The sequence below is a fragment of the Pinus tabuliformis genome, chromosome Q (genome assembly GCF_031772625.1).
Source record: "Pinus tabuliformis cultivar Carrire ecotype Pingquan chromosome Q, CPIR1, whole genome shotgun sequence".
Taxonomy (NCBI): domain Eukaryota; kingdom Viridiplantae; phylum Streptophyta; class Pinopsida; order Pinales; family Pinaceae; genus Pinus; species Pinus tabuliformis.
In genome coordinates, this window is record NC_142296.1 from 280,443,616 (window position 1) to 280,467,973 (window position 24,358).

At 39.3% G+C, this 24,358-nt stretch overlaps 1 protein-coding gene across 4 annotated transcripts in view; it reads right to left on the bottom strand.

Moving 5' to 3' along the window:
• Positions 1 to 22,957, bottom strand: part of LOC149219322 (uncharacterized) — a 136,871-nt gene extending 113,914 nt beyond the window's left edge. For 2 of the 4 annotated variants that reach the window (XM_089384343.1, XM_089384342.1), the window contains exons 1-2: positions 22,412 to 22,956; positions 22,247 to 22,326 (exon numbers count right to left, since the gene is read on the bottom strand). In XM_089384343.1, the coding sequence (XP_089240469.1) occupies positions 22,247 to 22,326; positions 22,412 to 22,704 (373 nt within the window). In that variant the 5' untranslated portion in view covers positions 22,705 to 22,956. Of the gene's footprint in view, positions 1 to 22,246; positions 22,327 to 22,411 lie in introns of all 4 variants that reach the window. The other 2 variants (XR_016249230.1, XM_089384341.1) reach the window with 2 other exon arrangements.
• Positions 22,958 to 24,358: the final 1,401 nt, after the last annotated feature.

The following is a 24,358-nucleotide window of genomic DNA, read 5'->3' on the forward strand; positions in this document are numbered from 1 at the left end:
CATTGATGAGTATTTGGTTGAGTATAGAGATTCATGGCTCAAAACAGGTTGTTCCATCACGTCAGATGGATGGACCGATGGAAAGAACCGCACTATCATTAATTTCCTTATTTCTTGCCCTCAAGGAACCATATTTTTGAGATCAGTTGATGCATCTGATAAAAAAGGATGCAACCCTTCTATTTGAGCTTTTGGATGACATTATTCGGGAAGTGGGGGAGCAGAATGTTGTGCAGGTCATCACCGATAATGCCTCAAACCATGTTCTTGTTGGAAAGATATTCGAGTCCAAATATAGGACCATATTTTGGACTCCATGTGTTGCACATTGCATAGACTCATGCTTGAGGACATAGATAAAGTGGAGTGGGTAAAAAACACTGTAGATCATGCCAAGTGCATTACAAAATACATTACAACCACTCATGGGTATTGAGCCTAATGAGGAAAAACATTGGGGGCAAAGAGATTCTTAGGCCTGCAATTACGAGATTTGCAACTCACTTCCTCACGTTGCAATGTCTCAATGCTCAACATAAAAACCTACAGAAAAATGTTCTCTTTTGATGATTGGACTAAATCTCGGTGGGCTCGTAGACAAGATGGCAAAGACACCAAAAAGAAAGTGTTTAACAATTATTTTTGGAAAAGGTCTGCAGAACTTGTGAAAATTACCGAGCCCCTTGTTAAGGTGCTAAGGATGATGGATGGGGGAAAATTGGCCATGGGATACATTTATGAAGGCTATGGATCAGGCAAAGGAGCAAATACAGGCAGCTTACACGGACAGGTTAGCTAAATATGGTCGTATATGGGAGATCATTGATAACAAATGGAACAATCAACTCCATCATCCTATACATGCAACTGGGTATTTTTTGAACCCAAAGTATCATTATAAAGCTCGACTAGGAGATCTGCAGGATGGGGAGGTCAGAGTTGGATTGATTGATTGCTTGGAGCGCATGGTCCCTAGCCATGCAGACCAATTGGAAATACATAGACAACTTACTCTTTTCAGTATGGCAGTTGGTACCTTTGGCAAAAACTTGGCAAAGATGGCAAGAGATGTGGATCAACCAGGTAAGCAATTCCAATTTCCAATTTGTTTTTCTTTTCAAGTTAAATTGTTTACAAATTTACAATTCAAATTATCTATAAATACTTGTAATTTGTAAATAAGTAATGAAATGAACTAAGTTACTAATTAATGTCTTTTTCTTTGCAACACATTAGTGGGAGTCATTTGGTGGCCAATGTCCTCAATTGCAAAAGTTTGCAATTAGAATCCTTAGCCAAACTTGCAATGCTTCAGGTTAAAACCGTTTGGAACAAAAACGGTTCAATGATCTTGTCTTCGTGCAATACAACCTTCGACTAAGGTGGAACCAAATGATGAACAAAACACCTAATCTAGATCCCACTGTGTTGGACGATATTGATCCAACATCAAAATGGGTGGAGGAGACTGAAGATCCTGTGTTTGATGTTGATTTTGATATTGACATGGCATTAGCGAGGGATGAAGCAGATTTGGTGGCGCCATCAAAACCAGGATCAGTAGCCGCATCAAGGAAAGGAAAGCAACCAATGGAAGGCACTAGTCGTGCAACTCAACCAACTCATGCTTCCATTAGGTCCACTTCTATTGTTATTGGTGGCAGTGCTACTAAGGTTGCAGATGAGGCTGAGGCATCCTCAGACTCTGAACCAGATGATGTCTATGTAGCTCCTGCTGATGATGATGATCATGTGTCTAGTAGTGGTGATGAATTTGATGATTGATCATGTGTAGACTCTAGAGTCTAGAGTCTAGACTTGTAGTCTTGTAGTAGGCCAATGGCCTCATAGCTTGTAGCATTGTTTTTGGACTTTATAGGCCATTTAGAGCCTCATTGCTTATGTATTTTGTCGATGATATGTATTGCACTTGGTGCCATTTTGATATATTCACCTTTACATGGTATATAAATGAGCAAACTTTGCATATTTTGTCTCTATTGGCTTGGAATCATGGTTTTAAATCTTAAAAATAGTTTTTTTCATTAAAAAATAATTATTTAATGTATTTTTTTAAAACCAGTTCATTTAGACCTAACCAGTCCCGGTTTGACCGGTTCCGGTTTGAAACCCAGTTCATTAGGTGGACCGGTGTGGTCACCGGTTCTTAAAACTATTCGCCAAGAAATGTGCAAACTTGGTCAACTTGTCAATTATCACATACATGCAATCCTTGCCCTATGCCTTGGGTAGACCTCTGAAAAAATCCATCGATGTGCTCTCCCATTTCTGCTCAAGAATTGACAAGCATTGTAGCAATCCTACAAGAGGAGTATGCTCAAGCTTGTTCTATTGACAAGTCATGCACTCCCTTATGTGCCTCAACAAATCATCCTTAAGGCCTTAACAGGAGAAACTTCCTCTGATCTGCCTGTAAGTTTTGAAGAACACCTAGTGCCCTGCTAGTGATGTGTCATGTGCAGTGTTCAAGATCTTCTCTTTGAGTGTGGATTCAGGGACCAAATATAACCTTCTTTTATAGAAAATGACCCCATCTACTATTTTGTACCTATCATCCTGGATGAGACCGTCCATTAACTCACAAGCAAACTTGTTTTTGGAATATTCTACCAAGAGGTGGGCTTTCCAATCTCCTATGATCTCCATGAGTGAACACACGACCAGTTTCCTGGAGAGTGCATCAGCCACAACATTCTTCTTGCCCTTCACGTACTCAATATCAAAATCATAGGCTTGAATCTTACTTACCCATTTCTGTTGTTTTTCATTTAGGTCCCTTTGTTCCAGAAAGTGCCATAAATATTTGTCATCTATTCTGACCACAAACTTGCCCCCTACCAAATATTGTTTGAACTTCGTCAAAGCGTGCATGATGGCGAGCATCTCTTTGTCATATAGATAGAATAGAGCTTCTCTAGATCTCTCAATTTTCGACTTTCGAAGCCTATCGGGTGTTTATTCTGCATTAGCACAGCTCCTATCCCCTCACCCGAAACATCACATTCCAATATGCCTGGATGAAGTCAGGAAGTGCCAACACCAAGCACAAGCTCAACCTCTTTGAGCTTGTTAAATGCCCTCTCTTACTCCTTTGTCCACTTGAACACCCCTTTCTTCATCAAGTCCGTTAATGGTGCACCTAACTGCAAGAATCCCTTAACGAACCGCCTATAGCAGTTACAAATCCCAAATAATCGCTGCAACTCGATAAGTTTCTTTGGTATGGGCCAATCTAGTATGGCTTGTTTCTTCTCCTAATGTATTTATACTCCTTGTGCACTGATCACGTGGCCCAAATAACGGATCTTGGTCATCCCAAACTCGCACTTTGATGCCTTGGCATAAAGTCCGTCATAATACCCAAAATCTCATCCAAATGTCCCAAATGCTCCTCCCATATTTTGAAGTATATGAGATCATCAAAGAATACCAATAAGAACTTCCTCAATTGTTTGTTGAAGATGTGATTAATGCATGACTGAAAGGTGGTCGGCACATTGGTCAACCCAAATGGCATGACCAAAAAGTCAAAATGCCCATAATGGCATTTGAAGGTTGTCTTATGCACGGACTCAAATCTAATGATAACATGATCGAAGATCAATCTTCGAGAAATACACCACTACATGTAACTCATCCAACAGCTCATCAATCATGGGGAAGGTGTACTTGTTTTTCATAGTCTTCTTGTTCAAGGCTCGGTAGTCAATGCACATCCTCCAAGTACCATCCTTTTTCTTCACCAAAACTACTAATGAAGCAAATGGACTTGAACTAGGTCTGATGTGGCCCATGGCTAGCAGTTCTTTGATGGCCTTTTCAATCTCTTCCTTGAAAGTCTTCAGATGCGTGTAGGGCATGGTTATCACTAGTTTGGCCCCCTCCTCTACCTCTATGGTGTGCTCAAAATCCCTATAAAAGGTCTCCCTGGGGAATCCCTCCAAAAATTTGGTCATGCTTATTTAGCAATAATTGATTATCCATATGATATTGTTGGTTGTTATCTAACGACTTTTGACTCGTAATTAGACATTTTATTGTGCAAGCTATATCTCCTTGCTTGAATATAGCCTCCATTCTCTTAACTAATACAGTTTGAGGAGCACTATTGAACATTCCCCTCAACACTACCTTATTGCCATTTGAGGCCCTGAATTCTGTCTCCATTACCTGGTAGTTCATTGAGAACTTCCCTAACAAGTATAACCATTGTACCCCTAATAAAACATTGGTGTCTACAACATTTATTACATAGAAGTCATCGGTAAATGTGTACTTGCCTAGTGTCAGGCCAGGCATTGTAACTCCACAAATGATTTATATTAAGAAAAGCATCAATGCATACAAAGGAGAGTGAGACCCTTGGAATTCATATTCCAATGTCTCTTCATCTTCTTATTTTCACATTTACAATATTTACAATATTTTTCCAATCCCTAAGGATTAGGTGTCAACATTCCCCCCCCTAATCTGAAGGGATGTTGGTGAGTCCAATCATCATTCTGAATCTTTAAAACTTTTCTCTTCAAGAACTTTGGTGAAGATGTCTACAATCTACTCGTTTGTGGAACAATGGCGTAAGGGAATAATCTTGGCCTCAACATGATGTCAAATCAAATGATACTTTGTATTGATATGCTTGGTTCGATCATAGAACTTTGGATTCTTGGCCAATTTTATTACGGAAGTATTGTCAATCAAAAGAGTAGAATGTACTTGTTTCTCCTACAAATCTTCAAGAATTTTCCTAAGCCAGACAATTTCCTTCATTACTTCTGTAACTGCCACATATTCTGCCTCTATTGTGGAATCTGTTGGAACTGACTGTTTGCATGACCTCCAGGAGACAGCGCTTGATCCAAGACTCATAACATAACCTGAAATAGATACTTCATTTTCTTTATCTCCATCAAAATCTGAATCAGAGTATCCAATCAAGCTAAAGTCATCCACTTGTGTATACTTGAGTCCAAAGTCTTGAGTTCCCTTCAAGTACCTTAGAACTCTTTTTGTAGCAAACCAATGACCCTCACAAGGTTTTTGCATAAATCTAGAGAAGATTCCAACAGCAAATGAAATGTCTAGTCTGGTAGTAGTCATGTAGTTATCACTCTTGCAAGTTGTTTGTACCTAGTTGCATCCTCAAATTCATTTCCTTCTTTGGATGTGAGCTTTAAATTTTGTTCCATTGGAGTGGTCAAAGGATTGCACTCAGCCATGCCAAATTTGTTCAACAAATCTCCAATGTACTTCTTTTGAGAGAGGAATATAAACTTCTAATGTTGGGTTACTTCAATACCCAGATAGTAGTGAACATATCCCAAATTTGTCATCTCAAAACCTTTCCTCAATTCTTTCTTTATGGATGCAATATAATTTTCATTGTTCCCTGTCATCAGTAGATCATCTACATACACGACAAGATATAAAACAGTTTTGCCTTATTGATAAACAAAGTTGCGTCATCAAGATTATAGTGTTTGAAATTTAGTTTCAGAAGATGCTCAGTCAATTTCTCATACCAGGCTCGTGGTGCTTGCTTGAGCCCATATAAGGATTTGATAAGCTTGCATACTTTATGCTTCGGTCCCTTCACAACAAATTTTCTGGTTGAGACATAAAAACATTCTCTTTCAGATCTCCATCCAAGAAAACAGTTTTTACATCCATTTGATGGACTTTCCATCCATTATGAGTTGTCAAGGCAAAGAGACTCTGAATGGTAGCCCATTTTGTTGTAGGGGCAAAATTATCCTCGTAATTGACTCCTTCCTTCTATGCAAAACCTTTTGTTGCAAGCCTTGCTTTATGCTGTCAAGTGAGCCATCTTCTTTATACATGTTCTTGAAGACCCACTTGTAGCCAATAGGTTTGGTTCCAAATGGAGGGTCCACCAGCTTCCAGGTTCCATTCTTTATCAGAGCATCATACTCTTTTTGCATTGCTTCTTTCCATTCATCATGAGAAGCAACTTCTTTAAAGGAATTTGGTTCGAAATTTGTAGGCAAATTTAATTCACAATCATAAAAAACATCCATATCAACAGCTGAATCAGAATAGTCTACATCACCTCCATTCTGTTTAGTGGAACTTCTTGTTCCTGTCTTTCCAACCTCATCAAGATGAACACTTTCAAGTGTCTTGGAGAGCCATTTTGGAGGGGACTTTTCTAAAATGGTTGAGGCTATTCAGTTGACTGAGATGGGGCTAAATCAAGATTTAGCCTTCCAATTCTCTCAATCACATCACTCAAAGTGTCTTCTTGATTAGTGGTTGGAGCTTCATGAGGGGGAGAGAGTGCTTCAGAAGGATATTCCACAGATTGATCCAAGATAGTGATCCCCCCTTCAAGATGTGGAATCTCATTATAAAATTCCTGAAAAGATTTTGCATGCTCGAATATGTCCAAGCGATCAAATTATCACTCAACAACATTGTCACTCTTGGAAGATTCAAGAAATATTACATCTCTAGACAATATAAACTTCTTATTTACTTCATCGTAGAGACGATATGATTTGGAGGTATCGGAGTACCCCAAGAAGATACATTTTCAACTCCCAGCACCAAGTTTGTTTCTTTGTTCCTTAGGTATCAAGGCATAAAAGGTGGAACCAAAAACCGTGAGATGCCTCACCAAAGGAATATGGACATACCACATTTCGTCGAGAGTCTTGTTTTTTAGAGCATGAGATGGACATATGTTCTTAATATACAATGCATATAGAATTACATCAGTCCAGAACATCAACTTAACATTTTTGAAAAACATCATTCAACGTACCATTTTTAAGATTGTCCTGTTCATTCTTTCCACTACACCATTTGGTTGAGGATTATAAGGCACAGTTGTTTGATTTTGAATCCCATGTCAAAGATAGTTTTCAAATTCATTTGAAGTATATTCTTTTCCATTATCAGTATGAATAAAGCCAATATGAGATTGTGTATTGTTTTCAATCCATGCATGAAAGTTTTTGAAAGTTTCAAAAGCTTCAGATTTGTTCTTCAACAGATATACCCAACATTCTGGCGTAGTCATCAATAAAATTCATGTATTTATTTCCATTTGTAGAAGGAACAAGCATAGGGCCACACAAGTCGGAATGAATTAGTTCAAGTTTTCTACGTGCTCTAGAATGAGAATCATGAAATGACTATTTGTTGTGTTTTCCTAAGATACAAGCATCACATTACTTAAGTTTCCTAGGAATGGTGGGAAAACCAGTAACACCATTTCTCTTCAATAAACGAAGACTTTCATAATTCAGATGTCCAAATCTAGCATGCCATAAGACACTGGATGGTAGTGTACCTTCATCATACTAAGAACTATATGCAAAGTTTTGTGCACGAGCAGAGGTTCCTTGCAGCGTCAAGAGTCTTTCTTCTTCTATCCCAGTCATGACAAGTGAGTTGTTTAATGCTTTTCTCACCTCAACCTTGTCATCAAACATGTGAATGGAGTGCCCTTGTTGGCGGATGTGAACCAAGGACAACAAGTTTCTCTACAACTCTGGGAGGTTGAATACATCAGTGAAAAGAGTGTCAAGGAGACCAGGCAGTTTGAGCATGATGGTGCAAATCCGGAAGACTTGAGTTTTGACTTGTCTGCAAAGTAGACTGCTCCATCTACATTGCCACTGAATTCTTCAAAACAATCTCTTCGAAAGGTCATATGGCAAGTTGCTCCTGAATCAAGCAACCATGCATCTTTCCACGAAGCAAGTGAAGAATTGAACAAGCTTCCAATTACTCCAATATTGCAATGTGCCACAATATAATAAGTAGATTCGGGTGCCTTACCTTTCCCTAGATCTAGTGATTTACCTTTCTCTTCATTTATTTCTTGTCTGATCCTGTCCCAAGAAAGCTTTGCATGTGGAAGCATCATGTCCATTTTTGTTGCAGCATATACAATGAAGATCAGGTCTTCCTCCTTGGTAATGTTTGCCCCCCTGCCTCTGTTATTCTTCTTTCCATGTCCTCTTCTGCCACCTCTTCCTCTAGAAGAATCTTGTGTCTGATTCTTCTCTTTCTATGCAAGGCACACAAACTTCTTTAGAAGAATGAGCAGTTGTCTTCTTCTTCCCAAAAGCTTTCTCTCTTTCTGCAAACTTCTCCACAAGAGAGTCAAAGGAAATCTCCTTAAGTTTGCCACTAGCTTGTAATGATTCAAGATAATGAGAATATGTGGGATATAGTGCCTTGACGAAAGTTGTGAGAGGAACATCTATTTTAACATCGGTGGCTTCTACATCATGCATAATAGCTCTAATTTCAGAGGTTAGGGCAAGGGAATCATCATCTTTCAATTCAAGATTGAAGAGTTTGATCATAAGTTGGACTACTTCAAGCTCTGAGTGTGAGTCATATAAGTCTTTCAGCTTCTTTAAAGCACTAAAAGCATTTGTAAATGGTGCAATATGATGACTCACCTCTTCATTTATTGATGCAGTGTTAATTTTAGTTAACAATGGTATGTTCTATGCTCAGCACAATTACTTCAATGTTCCTTTAGATTTCCAGTAGCAGTCACATTAACCATTAATCACATTGAAAGTAAAAGTAGATAGAACATGAGACAAAATGCAGAAGCCAAGCCAAGACAAGAGAACACCAGATTTGGCAGATGCCAAGGAAAAAACCTCACTGTGGGAAAAACCCTTTGATCAATTCTTCTTATTATTATATCAAAGTGCTCAGCAGAGGGAGAGAGCACAAAAGTCAAATTGACTTGCCAAATTCAAAGTCAAAACAACCCTATCAAAATCTGCAGTCAAATCAGCCCTAACCAGAAAGTCAATGTTGGTCAAAGCAGCAATAGAATGTCCTCAAAACAGCTTGGCATTCCCCAGACTGATTCAGCCTAATCAAGAGGTCAAAGTTAGCACAAAACAGTCACAAAGTTTGTGGTCAAACATGGTCAAACTATTGTCCCGAGATCTGCGGTCAACCTGTAATTTGGTCTGCGATCAAAGTGCTCATATTGCCTCGATTCCTGTGCCAAAAGATGCAGCCTATTGAGATAGAAATATCCCCAAAAGATCGAAGTCAAATGATGCCCATAAGGTGTTGGTCAACCCTGGTCAACGTTGCTCAAACTACAATCAACTCTGTAATTTCAGCCTTGTAATTCAACTTCTGAAATTCATCCTTCTTGATCCACACGTGTGAGAGAGAAGAATGCCCAATGTAGAAAGAACCGATGAGAGAAGGAGAGAGAATGTGTGAGTGATGAAGATGCCAAATGAGGTGAAAGCTCACTTGTATTTATACAAGTCGTTGAGCGTGAAGTGACACATCCATTGGGCTTTCTGAGCCTACATGATGATGTGGCCGACCTTTACAATTTGCACATGCGGGCATAAATTCAAAATCACACTTTTGCTTGTCCAAATGAGATGATCTTTATATCAATTTTGGTCCTCTCAAAAAGAGGAATATAATGCAATCATCATCTCCATCAAATGAGTTGTCCTAAAGTGGAATTTGGCCCTAGTTGACAATTTTAACACTCCCTCTCAACTAGAGAGAATTCCACCTACCAATCCATCCATCATCATCATCGTAGACCATCATGCCACCCTGACATCATGTATCATCTTTGTCATCTCATCTTTGCTCTGTTGAACCATGATGTAATAATGAAGAAGAATTGATCGAGAGTGAGTCACAAGACCTTACCACTCTCCACTGACAAAAGTCAGTCCAGAGGTAGAACCTCAATTGATCCCAGATCAAGTTGTTGAACACCATGCATCCTAGACATAGGGAGTACGACAATACACAATGCGTCCATCTGTAGCGTTATGGTCCCTATCCACGTTTCCCAACACATTGGCCAAATGAGAGGTACTTCCCATGAGTCCCAGACTACATGGGTAGGATGTATGTTGGGGCATCAACAAGAGAAGGTGAACCACTCATCCTTGCTCATATGCCATAGGAGAAGGTGAACCACTCATCCTATGCATATGTCAATCATAAGGGAAGGTAAACCACTCACCCTACACACGTGTCATCATACATAGGGGAAGGTGAACCACTCACCCTACACACATGTCAACCATCATGGGGTATCACAAGGGAAGGTGAACTACTCACCCTGTACATAGCGCACCGATAGGGGAAGGTGAACCACTCACCCTATGGTCGCTCATAGCTCCAAGAAGTACCCCAAGCCCTCAGAAGCTCCCAGAGCTCAGTGTCCAATTCAAGCAGGACCCTCATAGGAGAATATTTTCACAACTCCAAGTCTTTCTTAGAAGGTTAAGAATTTGACCTTACCAAGGGTTTCGTGAGGATGTCTGCGACTTGCTCATCAGTCCTGACGTGTTGGAGCCTTATTGCTTCCCACTGTACCATATCCCGGATAAAGTGGTACTTGATATCAATGTGCTTGGAGCAGTCGTGGAACATGGGATTCTTTGAAAGGCGAATCCCACTTTGGTTGTCACAAAAGATTACAATGATATCCAGCACGTGCTCAAATAGCTCACTAAAGAGCTTCCTCAACCAAACAACTTCACAATAGGCCATACTAGCAGCAATGTATTCAGCCTCGGCAGTGCTTAAAGCAACCGATTTTTGCTTCCTGCTCATCCAAAAAATTGAAGCAAACCCCAATGAGAAGCAACATCCATACGTGCTCTTACGATCCACCACACTGTCAACCCAGTCAGCATCAGCAAATCCATGTAGCCTCAAATTCCCAGCAGTGTATCTTAGTCCATAGTTGATTGTGCCACGGATATATCTCAAGAGATTCTTAGCAGCAATCTAGATTCCAGTGTATGTCATGATGCTCAACCATAAATTGACTCAACGTATTCACAACGAAGCATATGTCAGGACGGAGTTTACCAAGAGCATCAAGGTCGCCACAAGTTGTCTATGTTCAGAAGGATTTGCCAATTCGGGCCTAGCAACACTTCCACATAGCTTCTTGAAGTTGAGTTCTATCGGAGTAGACACAGACTTGCAATCCACCATCCCACGTCTCCCGAGCAGCTTCACAATGTATTTTCCTTGAGAAAGGAAAATCTCACCTGGCTTTTGCCAGACCTCCGAGCCTAAGAAGTAGTGCATCAGACCTAGGTCCTTCATCTCGAACTCGACGGCCAACTCCCTCTTGCATTGATAAATGAGAGGGTCTGCACCTATTAGATAAAGATCATCTACATAAAGGACCAAAATGAGAGGCATGTCCTTTTCAACCTTGAAGTATAGGTTAGGATCAGAATCACTCCTTGTAAATCCCAGCTTCATGAGATAGCTATTTATTCTCTCATACCAAGCCCTAGGGCTTGCTTCAACCCATAGAGGGCTTTCTTCAACCTGCACACGTGTGTCCTTCGATCTTGTACTTCGAACCCCTCAGGTTGTTCTACGTAGACTTCCTCCTTAAGCGAGCCATGCAAGAAAGCAGTCTTAACATCCATTTGGTGTAGGCTCCATCCTTGAGAGGTAGCAAGGGCAATAATGGATCAGATAGTGGTATATTGGGCAACCGGTGCAAATATCTCATCATAGTCCACTCCTTCCTTTTGAGAGAAGCCTCGAGCAACAAACCTGGCCTTGTATTTTTCAGCACTCCCATCAACTCCATGTTTGATTTTGTAAAGCCATTTAGAAGTGACCACAGACCTCTCCTTGGGTCTAGGAACCACATCCCAGGCAACATTCATGATTGATTCGTACTCCTCATTCATCGTATCCTTCCATACTTGGTGTTTCACGGCTTCTTCGAATGTACATGGCCCAAATTGAACAATAGTACTCATAGCACTCCCTCTTAATGCCAACCTCTCTCTGCAAAAGTCATTGAATTAATTTGATTCATATTCGGTTCCATTGTCGTTCCTCAATATCTTGATCTTCTTCCCTGTTTGATTTTCCACCAAGGCTTTGAAAGAACGGAACCATTTGAACACTTCATCCTTCTTCTTCAAGAAGTAGATCCATGTTTTGTGAGAGAAGTCATCCACAAAAATTGCATAGTATAAATATCCTCCTAATGATGTTACGGGCAACATACCAGATAGATCAGAATGGACCAATTGAAGAATGTCGGTAGTTTGAATTTCACTTGAAGGGAATGGTCCCCTTGTAAGTTTCCCAACTGCACAACCCTAACAAACTCCTTCATGGTTCATGTTGAACTCAGAGATACCTGTGACCATCTTCCTTACCTCGGGTAAGGCTTTGTAATGAAGGTGAGCAAATCTTCGGTGCAATAATTCAGATTGAAGAGAAGTATCACAAGTCAAGGCTCCCAAAGGACTTCCTCCAACTTGATAGAGACCTTCAACCTTAATCCAAGTGTAAAAGCATTTTTAGGGTTCCTTTGCCAAATACGAACCTTTCCGTCAATGAATGCGACCTTGAAGCCCTTATCTTCCATCGCAAAAATAGATACCAAGTTCTTTTTTAAATCAAGCACATACAACACTTCTTGTAGATGAATGGTTTGATCTTGATTCAAGTGAAGAGTGAGAGTACCCATTCCTTTCACAAGATAGGTGGCATTATCTCCAAGTATGATTTCCAAGTTAGTCTTCTTTTCAACCAAGTTTGAGAGGGCCTCCTTGTACCTAGTGAAGTGCCTTGAGGCTCCACTATCAATCAACCAATGATCCAAAGTATCCGGAGGAGAGGCAGTAGATAAAGCATAAATAAGATAAAATTCTTTTTGTTTTCCTACAACATTACTTTCCTCATACCTAGAATTTCTTGTCCTTTTGGGAGGTCGACCATTTCCATCTCGAGCAGCGGGAGCATTCCTTTTTCCTTTGTTGTTGAACCTGTTGTTCCTTTGATTGCCATTGCCTTTGAAGTTGTTGTGATTGTTGTTGTCATCATCCCTTGGAGTATCCTTCTTGTGAGGACACTCTCTAGCATAGTGGCCAAACCTGTTGCAATTGTAGCACCTTCCTTTTCTTCCTTCTTTGAATCCCTGCTTGAATCCTTGACCTTGTCTTTTTGGACCAGCATTGTTCTTTCTTTTTGCATGAGCGGAGAAAGCAGTAGGTTCATTTCCATTTGAAGGCTTGTCTCTATCCATCATCCTCGTCTCTTCTTGAGTGCATCTAGCCAATAATTCATCGAAACTAAGAATCATGTCATTGTTAAGAATGGTGGTGTTAAACACATCACATGCTCTTGTGAGACCTCCAAGAGCGATGAGAGTGAGCTCCCTGTCAGCAAAAACTTCTCCAATAGATAGAATATCATTCTTGATTTCTGTAATCCTCATGAAGTAGGATTGGATAGACTCCCCTCTATCCATCTTGATGTCCTTCAACTTGTTCTTGAGAAAGAGGATTTGATTTGCATTATTTACTTTGAACATCCCAATCAACTTATCATACATCTCTTTAGATGTTCCCAATCAGAAATATAGGCAACCAAATGCTTTTGAATGGAATCAATGATAATTCTTTTAGCTTTGACCTCACCTTTCTTGTACTTTGTCTTTGCAGCAACAGGTGCATTTGAAGGAGGCTCCACCACTTTTCCCTGCACATAGTCCATAGCATCATTCTCTTCCAAAGTCATCTTCCATGCATGATAGTCGGATTTGTCCTTGAGCTTATCCTCGGATTTGAAGTATGATGTAGTCACCATTGAAGCTAGACCAATATTCTTGTCCAACAACTCTTTCTTAGTGATTGTTTTTCTCTCTCTTGCTTGGGCTTTGTCTTTACCTGGGCTCTGATACCATGTTAATTTTAGTTAACAATGGTATGCTTTATGCTTAGCACAATTACTTCAATGTTCCTTTAGCAGCCCAATGACAATTTCCAATTTAGATTTCTAGTAGCAATCACATTAACCATTAATCACATTGACAATAAAAGTAGATAGAACATGAAACAAAATGCAGAAGACAAGCCAAGACAAGAGAACACCAGATTTGGCGGATGTCAGGGAAAAACCCCAATGTGGGGAAAACCCTTTGATCAATTCTTCTTATTATTATATCAAAGTGTTCAACAAAGAGAGAGAGTACAAAAGTCAAATTGACTTGCCAAATTCAAAGTGAAAACAACCCTGTCAAAATCTACAGCCAGCTACAATCAAATCAACCCTAACCAGAAAGTCAATGTTGGTCAAAGCAGCAATAGAATGTCCTCAAAACAGCTCGGTCTTCCCTAGTCTAATTCGGCCTGATCAGGAGGTCAAATTCAGCCCAAAAGAGTCACAGAATCTACGGTCAAACTTGGTCAAACTGTTGTCCTGAAATTTGCAGTCAACTTGTAATTTGGTCTACAGTCAAAGTGCTCAGATTGCCTCGGTTCCTGCGCCAAAAGATACGGCCCGCTGAGCCAAAAATATCCCCAAAAGATCGAAGTGAAATGATGCCCAGAAGGTGTTGGTCAAACTACCATCAACTTTGTGATTTCGGCCCTATAATTCAACTTTTGAAATTCGTCCCTCTTGATCCACACGTGTGAGAAAGAAGAATGCCTAGTGTAGTATGAACCAATGAGAAAAGGCGAGAGAATGTGTGAGTGATGAAGATGTCAAATGAGGTGAAAGGTCACTTGTATTTATACAAGTTGTTGACGGTGAAGTTACACATCCATTGGGCTTTCTAAACCTACATGATGATGTGGCCGACCTTGACAATTGCACATGTGGGCATAAATTGAAAATCACACTTTTGCTTGTCCAAATGAGATGATCTTTATATCAATTTTGGTCCTCTCGAAAAGAGGAATTTAATGCAATCATCATCTCCATCAAATGAGTTGTCCTAAGGTGGAATTTGGCCCCTCGGTTCCTGTGCCAAAGATGTGGCCTGCTGAGCCAGAAATATCCCCAAAAGATCGAAGTCAAATGATGCCCAGAAGGTGTTGGTCAACGCTAGTCAAACTACAGTCAACTTTGTAATTTCGGCCCTGTAATTCAGCTTCTTAAATTCGTCCTTCTCGATCCACACGTGTGAGAGAAAAGAATGCCCAATGTAGTATGAACGAATGCAAAAAGGAGAGAGAATGTGTGAGTGATGAAGATGCCAAATGAGGTGAAAGGTCACTTGTATTTATACAAGTCATTGAGGGTGAAGTGACACGTCCATTGGGCTTTCTAAGCCTACATGATGATGTCGCTGACCTTGACAATTAGCACATGTGTGGGCATTAATTGAAAATCACACTTTTGCTTGTCCAAATGAGATGATCTTTATATCAATTTTGGTCCTCTCGAAAAGAGGAATTTAATGCAATCATCATCTCCATCAAATGAGTTGTCCTAAGGTGGAATTTGGCCCCTTGGTTCCTGTGCCAAAAGATGTGGCCTGCTGAGACAGAAATATCCCCAAAAGATTGAAGTCAAATGATGCCCAGAAGGTGTTGGTCAACGCTAGTCAAACTGCAGTCAACTCTGTAATTTCGGCCCTGTAATTCAGCTTCTGAAATTCGTCCTTCTTGATCCACACGTGTGAGAGAGAAGAATGCCCAATGTAGTATGAACCAATGAGAGAAGGAGAGAGAATGTGTGAGTGATGAAGATGCCAAATGAGGTGAAAGGTCACTTGTATTTATACAAGTCGTTGAGGGTGAAGTGACACATCCATTGGGCTTTCTGAGCCTACATGATGATGTGGCCGACCTTGACAATTTGCACATGTGTGGGCATAAATTCAAAATCACACTTCTGCTTGTCCAAATGAGATGATCTTTATATCAATTTTGGTCCTCTCGAAAAGAGGAATTTAATGCAATCATCATCTCCATCAAATGAGTTGTCCTAAGGTGGAATTTGGCCCTAGTTGCCAATTTTAACATGCGGCAATCAAAGTATAGGCCATGTTGTTCTTGTTCTCCCATATGGCGAGCTCTTTGTCTGATGTGGGCTTTTCTAGAGGATTGCCACCTTCTCTTTCACAAACACCTTTCATAGTTCATTAAAAATGAGGGTATGTTTTTCTTCCTGGATCATTCATGACAGTTCTCTTTGCCAATAAGAACTACAACTATGGAGATGAGTGAATGCATTATTAAATGTAATTCTGAGTTGGGCCCTAAATACTTGCAACAAAAATATAATGTCTCTATAAACAATAAAGATCCATCATATAAAAATCTACAATTGTCTTAAAATAACACAAAAAAACAATGTTGGCTCTCGATCTCAAATATTTGGCTTCAAGTTCTCGATAAGTACTCAAATAATTTTATATAAACAGTGGCAGCTTTATAAACAACATATACAGTGCATACAAACTATTCACAATACATGAACCAATGACTGTTTAATGCACATAAATCAGCGTTCAACCATATGAGTATGAATATGAAACACCAGCATATGAATATGAATCACCATTCAACGCATATGAATATGTCACCGTTCAACCATATGAATATGAATATGAAACACTAACGCATATGAATATGTATCATTGTTCATCCATATGAATATGAATATGAATATGACACACCAACATATGAATATGAATCATCGTTGAACATATATCATGAATTGTTCAATGCGGCATCACGAAGTAGCAACAACCGGCATATAAAAACTTCAACGCTACGAACATATAATACATATGCACATACCAGGATTTTAATCAACGCACAGCGAAGAGACACTGATATTAAACGTTGGGATTCACCAAAACCAACGCACAAACCATGATGAATTAACATGCAGAGGATGCATTAACGCTCAGAGCTCTGTCACAAAAGGAGGTCTCTCCTTAGTTTTGTACTTCGCAATGTTGTGAAAAGCGCGAGCGGGATTAAATCGGTGCCGGGAATGAAGCGGAAAAAATCGGAAGAATCGGGAAAAAAGCGGAAAAAGCGGGAAAAAAGCATTTGGTACAAAAATATTCATTTTTTTCAATTTTTTTAATATCTAAACCATCTACAACATAAAATAAATACATTGACACATAAATATGATAAGAAAACTAATATATAAGATGTTTAATATCATTTCTAGCGCTAAAATCACACATAACATTGAATCATGTCCTGAATAGTAAGTCCTGACTCCTGAGTCCCAGCGCAGCCTCAAAATATCAACAAAAAATATGATAATGTATCTCATCATGTCATAATGTCATAGACACATATACAATAAAATGAAAGTCTAATCCTATTGATTTCCTCTGCCCCTCTTGCGAGAAAATGTCAGAGCTTTCTCTTTCCCTCTAGATGTAGATGCTGGTGCCTGTGCTGGTGGAAATGGCAATGGAGTCTGATGTGCTCTAGAAGCTGAAGAACTAGAAGTATGAGCTACAGGAGGTAGACCACGTCCTCTACTGGTCCAAGTGGTAGCCCGGGTAAGCGGTGTCACCTCCTCCTCCTGCTCCTCCTCCCCCTCCACTACATCCTGCACTAACCAATCATCAGCAAAATCCATGAGAGGCCTCTCGGCCTCAACCCTCCATGCAGCAGTGGTGTCAATCCCATCCAATGAGATGGCATCCACATCAGGTGTCCTCTCAAGTTGCCTCACCCACAATCGAAGATTGTAGTAGACATAGACCATGTCATTAAGTCACTGGGACTCCAACCTGTACAAAGATCATGAAATAATAATTAATAATTAATATTATAAAAAAAATATTGTTTAATGAATTCAAAAATTTATTTGGAAATTTGCAATATTTTAAATGTTTAAGTGTTAACCTGTTGCGCTTCTTGTTGTGTATTTTTTCAAATACACTCCAGTTGCGCTCACATCCTGAGGAGCTGCATGTTTGGCTGAGGATGCGTATGGCAAGCTTTTGCAAAAGGGGTACTCTGCCACCATACATCTTCCACCATGCATCTACAACAAAATTACAAATAAAATTTTAAATAACCATAAGAAAAAAATGGAATTTGAAGAGACAATGAAATTTGAAACAAAGTTACAAACTAAAAAATACCTGGCATTTTAATCGTCCTATCAGTGACAGCCATCTCAAAGCCAAATGTACCACCTGCCATCTTATATGTCTCAATTTGTTTAGAGATCTCTATACGTTGTTCTGGAGATCGCACCATCTTCTGGACACAGGATAAGAATCCATCCATGATCTCAGCATCAAAATCAAACCCACATGCATAAGAAAATGCAGGGTTCAAGAAAAGCCCAGCAGCATGAATGGGACGATGGAGTGTGTTGTTCCATCGCTCATCAATCACTCCCCATAGAAGGAGTTGTTTCTGAAACCCATCATCTCCCTTATCATCATAGTAGGCCCGAATGACTTCTTTGGCCCTGTCCATGGCTTCATACAAATAACCCATTGCGGGCTTCTCACCATCAACCAACCGAAAAACCTTTACCAAAGGTTCAGTAACGGCGCACACCTCCTGCACTCCTACCCAGAAGTCTTCCTGGTATGAAACTAGTCTGCATACGGCCTCTCCTTCTGGTTTGCGGCTCATTGACATAGCATGCCACTCCTCTGAAAGAAACATTCTCTTCACATCCCACATAGAATTCACGAGGGATTGAAGAGATATGAAACTCGTGGCAAACCGTGTAATGGCGGGGCGCACCAACTCTTTGTTGTTGGTGAATCTTCTCATCAAGCTAAGCATAGATGTATGATTATATATAAATTTTGTGATGTTTTTGATGAGTCAACAATATCTTTGACAAAGGGAATTTTCCCTATGTCCTCTAACATCAAATCAATACAATGGGCAGCACAAGGTGTCCAAAATAAAGTAGGATGCCTGTCCATAAGCATTCTACCAGCAGCAACATAATTTGCAGCATTGTCCGTTATGACTTGGACAACATGTTGTTCACCCACCTCCAAAATAAACACATCCAGCAAATCACATAAAGTTCTTGCATCTTTGATTTGATGAGATGCATCAACAGATTTGATAAACATAGTCCCCTTGGGACAACTAACCAAGAAGTTTACAAGGGTTCTCCCCTTTTGGTCAGTCCAACCATCTGACATAACAGTGCATCCTGTTTGTGCCCATGATGCCCTAAAATCCTCCAATCTTTGGGTGCAGTCACGCTTTTCATCTTGAAGAATCTGGCCTCTGAAATCATGATAAGAAGGGATTTTGTACCCCGGGCCAACACTGGCAATAACATCAACAGTAGGTTGGAAAAATGGATTATTCCTTACAATGCTGAAAGGAATATCACTCCAGAGGAGAAATTTTGCCATCAACCTGTCAGCTTGTTCTTTTTCAGTTCTTTTTAGCATTGAACCGATAGATGGTTGTGAACCAGGTGTGATTCGAGGAACAAAAAATGATGATGCAGCTACCGGATTGACTGATGTTGCAGTAGAACCAGTGCCACTTGGCCCACTTCCTTCAGCTGATATTTTTAGTTGCCTTTTGAGTTCTTCTTTGGCCTCTCTAGTGTGCTCTAATTCTCCCAATGCTCTCATGGCTCTTTGGATAAGTTCAGGATTTGTATTTATACAGGGCCCCACATCATGTCCAGGGATTTGTGCAAGGTGAAACTTCAACCTGTACAACCACCCACGTATGTCCTTTCCACACAACTTGCAATTCAAGTTTTGTCTATCATTCGGAGCTTTAGGTTCACCATATTCCCAAAAAGGATCCAATTTCCTTGGCATGTTTGTTTTTGAATTTTGAATTTGCAAACCTATGGGAAAAGTTGAAAACAAGGATTAGGAAATAGGAATTTAGGATTACAATTTAGCATTTACAAAATTACAAGTTACAAATTTCCAGAATCCAAAGTTCCAAACCCAAGTTACCCAACCAAATGGCAAATGCCAAAAACAATGAAAAAACATAAACAATGTTTTAAAAAAATGAAAAAATAAAATAAAAAATTGGTTCCCATAGTCATACCAATTTACCCATCCCAAATCAATGAAAAAATACAAAAAATTCTTTAAAAACAATGAAAACAAAAGGAAAATGGTGCCCATATGAAGTTTCCCAACCAAAAACAATGAAAAACAATGTTTTTAAACAAGGAAAACAAAAAAAAATTAATCCACATACCGTTTTTATGGAGAAATTGGTGGTCTCCTCTTGAATTTGTCCTACAAGCACTTAGATTTGCTCACAAACCCTCCAGCTCCTCTCTCCAACACGTTCTCCTCCTCCTACGCGCGCCCACAGTCCAAATGAACCAAAAAAAATCGAAAATCAGATTATAAAACCCGTTGCCCCGGCACCCCACGCTTTTTTCGGGAAAAAGCGCGATTTTTCGAAAAAAGCGCACTTTTTTCGGAAAAAAATCACCAGAAAAAATAGCCTCTTTTTACCCATAAAACGCGCGATTAAATCGCCTGAGGGAAAAAAGCGCGCTTTTAACAACACTGGTACTTCGTATCCGACAAGTCGGACCAGCGACCTATGTCTTCCAGAAAGTTTGGATAGCATTCAATGTCCACGGGAACAAGGAGGATATGCATTACTGGAGCATAACTTTAGGGAATCAAGGACAAAATGCAAATTTTTTGTCAAAGGAGAGTAGTGAGCAGAGGAGTTACTGAGCAAGATGTCAAGCCAGGAATTGGTAACTCCACAAATGATTTCTATTAAGAAAATCATCACTATATACAAAGGAGAGAGAGACCCTTGGAATTCATATTCCAATGTGTCTTCATCTTCTTATTTTCATATTTACAATATTTTCCCAATCCCTAAGGATTAGGTGTCAACACCTAGTGTCACGTTCAAGCGTGGAACCCTTTGTGTGCATGTAATGTGTATCCATTAGCCACCACAATGTTAAAGTCCTCAAACTCTTTTGTGGAAATACCTGTCTTTGCCACCAAGGCTACATTGAAGTTGTGAGTTGCTTCGCCCTCAACCAAGGCTATGACTCATTATCCCTGTATGATGCCCCTGATCCTGAAGATGTAGTATCTAGGGACTCTAGAAAGAGTGGTGATAGTACCACCCTTAATCCCCATACAAGGCCTCTCATCCCCTTTAGCTTCCTCATGGGGCTGCTCCCCCTTTGAATTGCTAGGCTCACTACTTAGTGTTGGAATTAAATCTTCTTCATCGTCACTGTCTAACAACACCTCAACATAGTGGACCTTCCCCTTTCCCAAGCATCTGTGACGTAGTTCCTATTCTTCCTTGAAAACGAAACAGAGTTTCTTCCTTCTCAGCTTGCTCTGAGTCTCGTCATACAACCTGTCCTTCGTAGCCCACTCTCTCTGAAACGGCCTCTTATCTCTATTCTTCTGAGTGATACTGATAAGTGGTTTGGAGGGAAATTTAGCTTTAGGCACTGCATCTTCCATGTCTCGCATCCTAGTGATGGCATCTTGTAAGGTGGTGGGTTTGAAGGCCTTAACCCAACCACGCAGTGGTTCGGCTAAACATTCTATGAAGACCATGATCAACCTCTATTCAGATATGTCTGTCACCATAACAGCTACTCGCTAAAATTATGAAATGTAGGCATTTGGTGTTTCGCTCTGCTTGAGCTATTCTAGCTCCCGATTTCCAACAATTTTGGCCAAGAAAAGATGATTCTCTGGTGGTTGTATCGCTTGGAAAAGATCTTTTTCAGCGAACGAATGGATGAAAAAGTTGAAATTTGAGGAAAGAAAAGATCATCTTCGGTGACTAATCACCAGAAATACAGGATTATTGAGCGCTTTACCCCTGAAGAAAGTTCTTTCTCCTGCAACCGTATCAATGGCTAAAGATCATTCTTCAATGTTGTATCGCCGACAAAAGATCATTCTCCAATGCTATATTGCTGGCAAAAGATATTTTTAAAGCGTTGTATGACTAGGAAAAGTTCATTCTCTGCTATACAAGGAATGATCGCCCAAGAAATTTTATGAAAAATTTAGTGATTTAAAAAGAAATATCTACCTCAAATAAAGATCAATCACAAGCGAACAATATGAGTTCAATGATGAATGAATCAGCATGGTAAAGGCAGAATTTATTCCCTTGACGAAATAAATTCATGAATTCAGCATGGTAAAGGCACAACTACTTCCTTTGACGAACAAAATAAGTTCATGAATAATTTCAAGGACGCCCTATATTACTTTGCATTTGTTTTGTTAAAGAATAAAGAATTTAGAATATCGCAAAATCAAAATAGTAAGGGAGGGTGTTGATGCTAGCACAACACAACCGGAGATGCAATGTATTATTTATAGCAATGTATCATGTATTTAAAGTGAAAGGTGCCCTCCATAGAACAAAACCCTACAGCAAATACTGAATACATTGATTTATTCACAACTAACAAAAAAGAAGAGGTAAACATTTTCACTTACCTTCGTCTGAGGAGGTAGACGGTTCGCTAGCTGCGGTTTCTTTGGAGTTTTCAGACAATCTCTTGCCGCTTTCCTCTTCTCTGAACCCCCCAGTAAAAGTCAAAAACAGGATTGATGAATCCCAATACAAACAGAAATTCGAGGCATGAGTTTGCATCCCCATACCTGAGATTAGAAGAAGAGTAGGGTTGCTGTTGCTGGGCTCTGTGTTTAATGAGCAGAGCCTTGGTGAAGCAGGAATCGGCCTTGATGGAGAAGCCGAGACTGGCATATAATTTCCCAATGTCGTTCAAAGCAACGGCGAGGGTGAGATTGGTATCGGCATTGGGAAGGCTTTCGAGCTTTGCAATGACGTCCTCCAGAAGTTTAATGGCGCCTTCTGTGTTGTTCTCTTCGTCTATCAGTTGCTCGACTCTGGAGCTCCACTCCAACGAGGCATCCCTGCTTTCATCGCCCATCTCCACCGAACCGCAGAAGAAGAGGACAGGTCCACAAACAAGGAAAGTAATCGTCGGATAATCTTTTATGTCAAAGTTCTTTCAGATTTATGTGTTGGGCGCCTTTGGTTCTTTGCTATGCGTCTCAACAAAGTTCCTTGAGATTTATTTGTTAAGCATCTTTGATTATTTTGCTATGTGTCTCTGTAACAATGTCACATGTTGCAACCTTCTCTTCAATATTTTTAAACCGTATGAAAAACATAAAGCGCAGTATTGGAGTCTGGGCCCTCTCTTTTCTTTTCTTTGCTTGTGATATGGCAAGTGACATGTAAGGTATGTATTAATATAGATGGAAAAAAAAAATCATTTTGAAAATATTAAATTTTCTCTTTATTTGATATTTTATATATTTTTAGATTTTAATTAAAGAATATATATACTAATGTTTCAATACAATAGTGGTGTATTTTAGATTATTTAAATTTAAAAAATTTAATAGAGTTTTAGCAGTGTATCTTAGACTATTTAAGCATAAATTTAATTTGACAAAGTAAATAAATAAATTTAATTTTATCTTTTTGTTTCCTAGTTTTTCAAGATGGGTGGAGCGTCCACCCAAAACGTCGGATAGGAAAACTTGCACACAATTCATATCTGAAAGTTTAAGATAAAAGTAAAAAAGATGTTTACAAATTAAATAGTTTTTAGTTAATAATCTACTATGAACTTATACAAAATTTAAGTCATATTGTCATCCATGAGTATCGATATAAGAATCAATTTAGTGACTAATGACACAATACATTTAGGTGATATCTTGAATGTGTAAACCACAATTTATAAGCATCACATATTGCATATGTAATAGATACATTGACAGTTATGTCTATCGGGTTGTGGTTCAGTGGTTAGTTGGAGTGGTTGGTGTAACAATGATGGAGGTTCAAAGTCTAGTGGATATTTTATTCCTCGGCGTGGGGTTTGCTAGAAGTGGATTTTTATTATATTGATTATCATTGATGTAGCCTTTATGTATATTATTCTATGGCCTTGGCGAGGTACCAATGCACCCTTTTCTTCACTACTCCTAAAGCATAAGCTCCAATTTAAAAAGAAGATGAATTGATATCCAAAAGAAAACCATTAGTCATAAAGTTTGAATCAAAGGAAACGTGATTGTAACTAATCATGTTTCTTTGTCATAAGAGGAACCATGCCATGGGATATATTAGTTTGGTGTGAAATCAAGGTTAATATATGAAAAATTGGAAGAGATTGTCAAGATATTTTGTTAATGGGACATATCATAATTAAATATAAGGTAGTACGCTAGAATTCATATGAATCCAGAAAATAAAATTAGAAGAATGCTTGTGAATAGTAGATAAACCCATGACTGCTAAATGTGCGAGAAGAAAAATCCAACTACTTCTCATGAAATACATATGCTTAATGAGAATAGAGTACGAAGAGAAATATGGTGTAAGCTTAAATAAACAACAAAAGCATAAAGACACATTGTTGTTAAATGTGATGCCATATAAAATGTAGAAACAAGTTGCAAGAGTGTCAATAACATCTCAACATTTTAAGTGATAATTGTGAGTATATGGATTTTAAGTGATCATTGCAAGCAAATAGATTAGTTCGACAACTCACCTTGTAGGCCATC